Source organism: Chrysochloris asiatica, unplaced genomic scaffold (genome assembly GCF_000296735.1).
Source record: "Chrysochloris asiatica unplaced genomic scaffold, ChrAsi1.0 scaffold00315, whole genome shotgun sequence".
NCBI lineage: Eukaryota > Metazoa > Chordata > Mammalia > Afrosoricida > Chrysochloridae > Chrysochloris > Chrysochloris asiatica.
In genome coordinates this window covers 123,536-131,851 of record NW_006408833.1, presented here as the reverse complement: position 1 = coordinate 131,851, position 8,316 = coordinate 123,536, and the positions used below count along the sequence as shown (strand labels likewise).

At 43.1% G+C, this 8,316-nt stretch overlaps 1 protein-coding gene across 1 annotated transcript; it reads right to left on the bottom strand.

The window, feature by feature from the left end:
- On the bottom strand, nucleotides 1–1,122 carry GPR173 (G protein-coupled receptor 173). The gene has a single exon (XM_006875241.1). The coding sequence runs from the start codon at nucleotides 1,120–1,122 to the stop codon at nucleotides 1–3; it is 1,122 nt and encodes a 373-aa protein (XP_006875303.1).
- Nucleotides 1,123–8,316: the final 7,194 nt, after the last annotated feature.

The following is an 8,316-nucleotide window of genomic DNA, read 5'->3' as shown; positions in this document are numbered from 1 at the left end:
TCACATGACACAGTAGGGTTCTCTGGGAGCTGGGGCACCTCCTGTGCCCCAGCAGGGGGCATGAGTCCTCAGGCACTTCTTGAGGTCCTTGTTGAGCAGAAAGCAGACGATTGGGTTGACAGCAGCCTGGGCGAAGCTCATCCAAACAGCAGTGGCCAGGTAGCGATGGGGCACGGCACAGGCTTTCACAAACACTCGCCAGTAGCAGGCCACGATGTAGGGTGACCAGAGGAGCAGGAAGAGCAGCGTGATCGCGTAGAACATGCGGCCCAACTGCTTTTCACCCTTGACCTCGTCCATGCCCAGCAGCCGTCGGCTGGCTGCATGCCCATTTTGCCGGATACCCAGCAGGGTTGGTGGCATGGGCCCTCGACCAAAGCCGGCGATCCAGTTGGCAGCAGCCTGGCCAGTGGCCCCAGGGCCATGAAATGTCCAGTTCTGGCTGATGGCTGGTACCATCTGCACTGGCTTCATCTTGCGGTGACGATACTCGAAGAGGAGCAGCTTGCCATAGACAGCGTGTGTTGCTGCCATGAGCACAGCCAACATAAGCATGAAGCCCAGTGTGTCATTGGCCTTGAAGTAGCGATGCTCAAAGATGCATTGGTCCTCCTCACGGATAAACTTGTAGGTGCCCACATCGAAGACAGGTGGGAAGGCCATGGCCACAGACAGGGTCCAGGCCATGCAGATGACAGCTGCACATGTCCAGAGTGTCATGCGCTTGGCGTAGAAGCGGTGGTGGGCGATGGCCATGTAGCGAGTGACGCTGATGCAGAAGAGCATGAAGGCCGCATGGAAGCAAAAGAGCACGGCCATAAAAGCCACAATCTTGCAGCTGAGTGCACTGAAGGTCCATGAGGAGCCGTGGCGCACAGAAGCCAGCACAAAGGGGAAGCAGACGGCTGAGCGTATGCCATCAGCCAGGCACAGGTCCAGTAGAAAATAGTAAGGAGCTTTGTGCAGAGCACGCTCCTTGAGCACCAGCAAGGACAAGATGGCATTGCCTGCCAGGCTCACACACATAATCAATCCCAGAAGCACCAGCTTCACATAAGCTGATGCTGACGGCTGGGATAGTGTGCCGCTCACCTCTTCAGGCTCTCCAGTGGTGTTGGCCATACTGAAAGGAAGGGGCTGCTCTCAACCCTATGGGGTCAGCCAATCTGTTACTCCACGGATCCTGTGCGACTCCATCAGCTGACCTGCAAGTAGGGATATTGGGGGAGACAAAGACACAGAGAGACAGAGAGATGAGGGCAGGGAAGATAAACAGAAAGAAAAACAATCAGAGATACAAAGACGGTGAAAATGAATGGGAACAAAAAGATAAAAAAGTGGCAACAAAGATGTAAATATAAATTGAGACAGAAAAGGAGGGTATGTGAATGCATGAGGAAGAATAAAGACAAGGAGAGCAGAGTGGAAAGATAAGACAATGAGAAACAGATGGAAAGGTAAGGTGAGGGAGAAACAGAATGGTCAAAGTTAGTGTCTCTTTGTGCCCCCCCCCTCCCCACCAAGTGACTCCCCAGTTGGTGTCAAATCTGGCCCCAGACCCATTCCTGGGAAGAAGAGTTGCAAAAACATTGTCACCTCATAGACAGAGGCAGCTCTTCTTCCCCTTTACAAAGTTCAAATATGCTCTTCGAACTTTTTGAATGTCATCACAACCTAGTACACACACATACACACCTCTGAAACAAGTTTCACAAAATAGTGCTGACCATATTTGTAATGTATCGCCTATTCTATTTCATTTTTCAGTGCTCATAGTCATTTGCTAAGTGGATTTCTTGTAATCAGGAATATGCTTAGCATGCTTGAGGAACAGCTGGAAGGCCAGTATAACTGCAATGGAGTGAGCAAGGGAGACAGTGGTAGAGGTGAGATGTCTGGAGGCTAGATCATGTGGGTTATGATGAGGACTTTGCCTTTTACTTTAAGTTTGGTGAGGAGTATGTGTGAATATAAAGATATAAGTATGCTTGCGCATGTTCATTTGCTAATGAAAAAATATTTATTGAGCACCTACTGTGTGTCAGACACTGTTCTAGGCATTGAGGATACAGTTATGAATCAGACAGACAAAAATACCTACCTTTGTAGAGATTATATTCTTGGTAATAAAAAGGATATATTGATAATGTATGTCAGAGAATGATAAATCCTTAAGAATAAAAACAAAGCCAGGAAGGGAGATACGAAGTACTAGGGATGGAAGAGGTGTTACAATTTTAGATGGGAGTGGATAGGGCAGACTTCACAGAGGAGGTGTCATCTGAAGGAGAAGAGGGAGTGAGACATATGGATATCTGGGGAAAGAGAAGTTCAGGCAGAGAGAACAACCGGAGTAAATGCCCTGAGGTGGGACTATACCTCTAGCATTTGAGGAATAGCCTGCAGGTCAGTGTTGGGGGAACAGAGTTGTTTCGTTTTTGTATGTTTGTTAAGTACCATCGAGTTGGTTCTGACTCATAGTGACCTAGGTTTCCTAGGGTTTCCTAGGGTTTCCTAGGGTTTCCTAGGGTTTCCTAGGAGTGGCTGGTGAGCTTGAACCGCTGACCTTGTGGTTCAAACCAACCTTGCAGTCCAGCACATTAACCCACACCAAGAACAGAGTGGTGAGGAAGAAAGTAAGTGGTAGAAAAGGTGTAACCACAGAGGTGATGAGGCCAAATCATAGAAGCTACAGTGAGGACTTTGACTTTGACTCTGAGTGAGATGGGAGTCATAGGATTTTGAACATAGGAGAAACATGATCTGACTTAGAACTTACCAGGACCTGGCTAGCTGTTGTGAGAACAGATCCTGCAGTAATCCAGGAGAGAAAATAGCACTCTATGTCCCTTTCCTTCCTCTAGTTTCCTTCAGAGAACAGATCCCTTTAACACACCATATAGTTTATTTTTTCAATTGTTTTATTGATTTCTGGAAAGATAGCAGACTAGGCAGACATGCTACGCAGACCCTCTACAACAAAGATATGGGAGACCAAATGAAACAGTAACAGGAACAATCCTGGAAAACTGAGCTTCAGAGGAAAGGTTAGAGAAGTGGATTGAATACCTACTGGGAGGAGAACCTGAGCAGGGGCTGGGAATGAAGGAAACTGATTGGTGAATGGACTGTGGCCAGAGGCAGCACTTCAACTTTTCCAAGCAGCTTTGGAAAGAGACAGGTGGTGCAGATGCAGACAGGTGACTTAGAAAGGCAGGATTCCTTCTTGCTCCCCACACTCCCCTAGATAACAAAGGTGAGGCTGGACTCCATCCTTATCTACCCCCAAGTGCAGAGCCGAACTGTTTAAGCCAGTGTGAGACGGGTACCCAATGCACCGTCTCACACTGGATTCAGATGCTGCAGAACCCACAGAGGCTCCAGGCCATAATTAGATTACCAGGAACCTTCAGAATCAGCCACCCTGCCCCACCTGCCCTCTGGTCTGACAGACACTGAAACTAACAACCTGAAGGGCCTCCATGAACTATTTTTGGATTCCGTGCCCTAAACACAGACAACACTTAGGCCAATAAGGAACTCCATCTAGGGCTGGGAACTCAGCCATCACATTCCTTCTCTGTTCCCCCCGACCCAACCATGCCCCCCTCTGCACCCCCTGCCCTGGAGTTTTCTCCTCTCTGGGTCCAACAAATGCATTGTTTTTTTAGTTTAATTTTCCTTTCATTGTTTTTGTTTATTCTTTCTTCGACTTTACTTTCCCTTGATTTTTATCATATCTCCGCTTTTGTTTTTCTGTTCTTCTGTTTCTTATTTCCATCCTCTTCTTCTTTTCCTCTTGATTTTTCTTTTCTACTTTCTAGTCTCTTTCTTTCTTCTCTCTGTTTTTAGTATATTTAATCTTCCTTTTGTTTTCTCTTGTACAACTCTATTTTCCTGTCCCCCTTTTCTCTCTTTAGTTATTATATTCTTTTTTCTTGTTGCTGCCCATATTTGCTTCTTTTGTCTCTTTTATTATATTCTGTTTCACTGTTTGCTTGTTTATTTGTTATATTTTGTTTTCCTGTGTGTGTTTTCTCCTCTTGCCTTACCCAGTGGGAGACAGCAACTGTGCCCCTACAGCTTAACCACAACTGTACCCTCTGCAGCTCCACCTCCTGAACAAGAGGCCATACCAGCTCCTACACTGCCTGATCAACAATAGCTATTGGTCAACATCAGTTAAACGCACCTTAAACTGAGCTGCATGAACTAACTGCGCTCACAGGAGACAATGAGAACCTAAGAACATACTAACATACAATCATCAATTAAATACGAATACAATGACATCACATGTTTTGGAGAGGACAATAGATTTTAGCTCATATGAAGAGACAAGAGAGGATGGCTAAAACAAATGACCAAGATTCAGAGCCAGAAAATATTTCTGAGGAAAAGAAGTAATGGAACTATCTGAGAAAGAATTATAAAGAATGATATTTAGGCACCTTCAAAGGATGGATGGAAAGATTGAAGAAAGCAAGGAGAACAAAGAAAAAACTTTAGCAGAATTTAGGAAAATACTACAAGAAGAAACAAACAAAATAAATGCAATTTTTAAAATAATACAAAACTTGAAAATAGAAATCCAGAAGATCTCAAAAGCTGACAATACATTAGTGCAAACCCTCTTCCAAGACTAAGACTCAATGGGAATACACGCTCTGATTGGTGACCACGCTCGTCACCGATAAGGGGAAGTGAGGGAAAAACAGCAATGAAGCAGTAAGCTAAGCCCTACAATGTGGAGAGTGAAGTGTTCAGCTGATAAAAAGAGAGGACATATGCACAAGAACATCCACACTTGCAGATAATACCCACTTGACCTGGCTTCAATGACTGGATGATCAGAGCTCAACCAGAAGAAGAAAGAAGAGGAAAAAAAAGAGTAATCTGATACAATTCGATGAACTTGACCTACATCTATGGATGCAGTAGCTCAAAAGAGGGAACAAATCCTTACAGCAGGAATCATTCCCACCCCCTCCACACACAGAGTAGACAGGGATGGGCAACTTGGACATTGGCTACTCAAAATGGGGGTGGGGGGCTACAAAGGCAAGAAGTGACTGGCTTGCACGCTTTCAAGAGGGAACCTAGAGCCAGGGGGCCTGGAAGAAGGTAGAATCTCCAGTGAGTAGTATCCAATCTGTCTAGGCGGAGCTGATGAAATGAAATGTATATGGGTCTCTTGTGATACATTAGTGAATAATTGTTATCAGGACTGATTGTGAGGGTTGGAAATGTAAAGGTAGACGTTTTGTATCAAGGAAGGGAGTGATTAACTTTCCAGTCTAAGAGCGGAGGTCCCTAGGACCATCAACAGAGAAGAGCGGAGAACGGAACCCTACCCAGAGAAGCAGTGATGCCTGAGATGGAGGCAGAGATGATGACGTGGAGCGATGGAACAGCTGGGAACTTTAGAGTCAGAGAGGGAGAGGGACTGTGTGCTGAAGACTGTGGGGTGGGGGAGTGTAGGGGGCAGGCTTGCAGGGTATACCCTTTGGTTGGTTGATGATGCATGGAGGGGATTGTAACCATGGCAATGAAACGATATACAATAGAATGAATGTAAAACTAATGTTCTCCCATGTAAACTATCATATAATTCACAACAAAACATTTTTTAAAAAATTGACAATACATTGAAAGGGCAAAGGAGTAGACTTGAATCAACAGAAGGCCAAATTAGTAACGCTGAAGATAAATCTCTCAATACTAGAAAGCTAGAAGAACAATCTGAAAAAAGAATGAAAAAATCTGAAGAAATCCTGAGATTTATGTGGGACAGCATGAAGATATGCCCTGAACATAAACAATACTTAGACCAACAGGAACTTCCTTTAGGGCAAGACATGCCACCCTCTCAATACCTCTTTCCACCACCTTGTGAAATCCTTAGCTGGCAGGAGGCCCTCATAGTTTTTTCCTCTCTGGATCCAGCTTAGTTTGTTCCTTTCATTGTTTATCTCCCCCACCCCTATTCTTTTTACTTCTTCTTCATTTTACCTTCCCTTGTATTTCACCCTTTCTTTCTCCACTTACCTTTGTTCTTTTCATCTATCTTTTACCCTTTTTCCTTCCTCTCCTTTCTTTTTTTAACCTCTTAAGTTTTCTTTACTATTCTCTTCTTTTCCTCTATTCTCTTTTCTTCTTCCTTCTCCTATTTATTGTGTTTCTTTCTTTTTATTTTCTCTCTTCCAAGGTTTAATTTTCCTTTTCTTTTCCACAATTTTATTTTCCTTTCCCTTTACTCTCTTTTAAGTTATTCTTTGTCTTTCATGTAGCCTATGTCTTTTTTCTCCTTTATTGTTTTCTTTTGTCACTGTTGTTTAGTTATGCAAGAATGGCAGCAAGGCCTTGTCTAACTTCCTATGGCTTCACAAGGCGGAAGAGAATCAAATGAAAGACAGCCCAAGGCCAATCCCTACAAGACAGACATCAGACATGCATCTGCCCTTAACCTTCTTTGCCCTCTTCTGACACCAACTATCTCTCACAGCACTCTCTGCTTCACATCTGGGTTCAATACTCCATTGCAGTTCCACACAGAACTCATAGACAATACTCACAATTATGGGGTTTATTGAAGAAGTGAACAAGGTACAATTCAGGATCAGAAACAACTCAGGATGCAGTAGTTCTCCAGTTAAAAACACCTCACTCTTCTTTCTGATCTCTCAGCCATGTGGCTCTGTGGCCTCTTCCCTGCTTGGGCTAGTGTTACAAAGCTCCTTTAGCCAGTCTTTAAATGCCCAAAGGTTTCCCAAAACCAAAGAGAAGAGTCCTGAGAGCAGCTCAAGAAAAAGGAGAAAAAACTGTCCACAAATGAGAATGAATAGGATTAAACTTTGATTTCTCAGCATAAACCATGCAGGCAAGAAGTCAATGGGATGACATACATAAAACTCTGAAAGAAAAAAATGTCAAGCAAGAATGATATACCCTGCAAAACTGTCCCTCAAATATGATGGCGAAATTAATACATTTCAAGATAAACAGAAATAAAAGGAATTTTTAATAACCAGACCAAATTTATAAAAAATGCTACAGGGAGTTCTTTGGATCGAGAACCAACAGGATACAACTTAAGAATAACATACATGGCAACACCACCTGGAAGTCATTTCAGATATAGAATTATCCAAAACAAGACTGAAAATAGATAACCATACATATTTTGAATTAAGACAACTGTAAAGCAAAAAGAGGGAATAGTGTAATTATTGCTTCTGTGTATCATCGAGTCAGTTCTGACTCATGGTAACCTTGTATTTGTTTTCTAAGGCTGTAAATCTTTAAAGGAGCAGAAAGGCTTCATTTTTCTCCTGTGAAGAGAAGTGTGGTTACAGACATGCCAAATGGCAAGAAAGCAAAATAGATTTCAGGATAAAAGAGACTGTTTTGAGTTGGCGAAGAAATGAATAAATTATAGGGCAACCTTAAAGAAGATTAGTAAATCTCATCAACATAAAAAAGAGGAAATCATATTTGGTGAACATTAAAACATCAGGCTTGATGGCAGATAAGGCAGAGGGGCTGCACAGACTCTTGTCAGTGAAATAATGGAAAACTGGGCAAAACAGATTAGAAGGACTGTCCTAGAACTTTGGATTTCATAGAAAGTGGTAAGTCGGTGATTCAAGTGTTTACTGGTAAAAAGATTTAGAATAGGAGCAAGAAAGAAGTTACGTTCTGACCCAGGACAGCTGGCAGCAACCTTTGTGGAAGAAAGTGGCCGGAGTCAGGAATGAGATCGCTCCCTGTACAGAAATCACCCAGCGATTTGCAGAATCAGAGTGCTTTTTTTTCAGTCTTTTTTTGCTTTCCCTTGTCATGAAGAAAGCAAAGAGTCATTAAGTAGACAAGAAAGAAGGATAAGGTCAAAATGGATGTCAGAAGAGACACGAGGAGGTCCAAGAGCTGAACAGAAAATTTCAAAGATCATCTCCAGAAGATAAAGCCAAATATTACAACAAAATGTACAAAGATCTGGAATCAGAAAGCCAAAAAGGAAGAACACGCTCAGCATTTCTGAAGCTGGCGGAGCTGAAGAAAAAATTGAAGCCTCGACTTTCATTATTGAAAGATTCTCTGGGAAAATTCTTGAATGATGCAGAAAGCTTCAAGAAAAGATGAAAGGAATACACAGAGTCACTGTACCAAAAGTACAGTGTTCAGCCATTTCAAGAGGTAGCATATGATCAAGAGGAAGTCCAAGGTGCATTGAAAGAATTGGCAAAGAGCAAGGCGCAGGAATTGATGGAATAAAAATGGAAATCTTTCAAGAAAGTGAGGTGGTACAGGATGCAC

Excerpts from the sequence above, each read along its gene's own strand:
- GPR173 (XM_006875241.1), bottom strand. The coding sequence starts at position 1,122 with ATGGCCAACACCACTGGAGAGCCTGAAGAGGTGAGCGGCACACTATCC.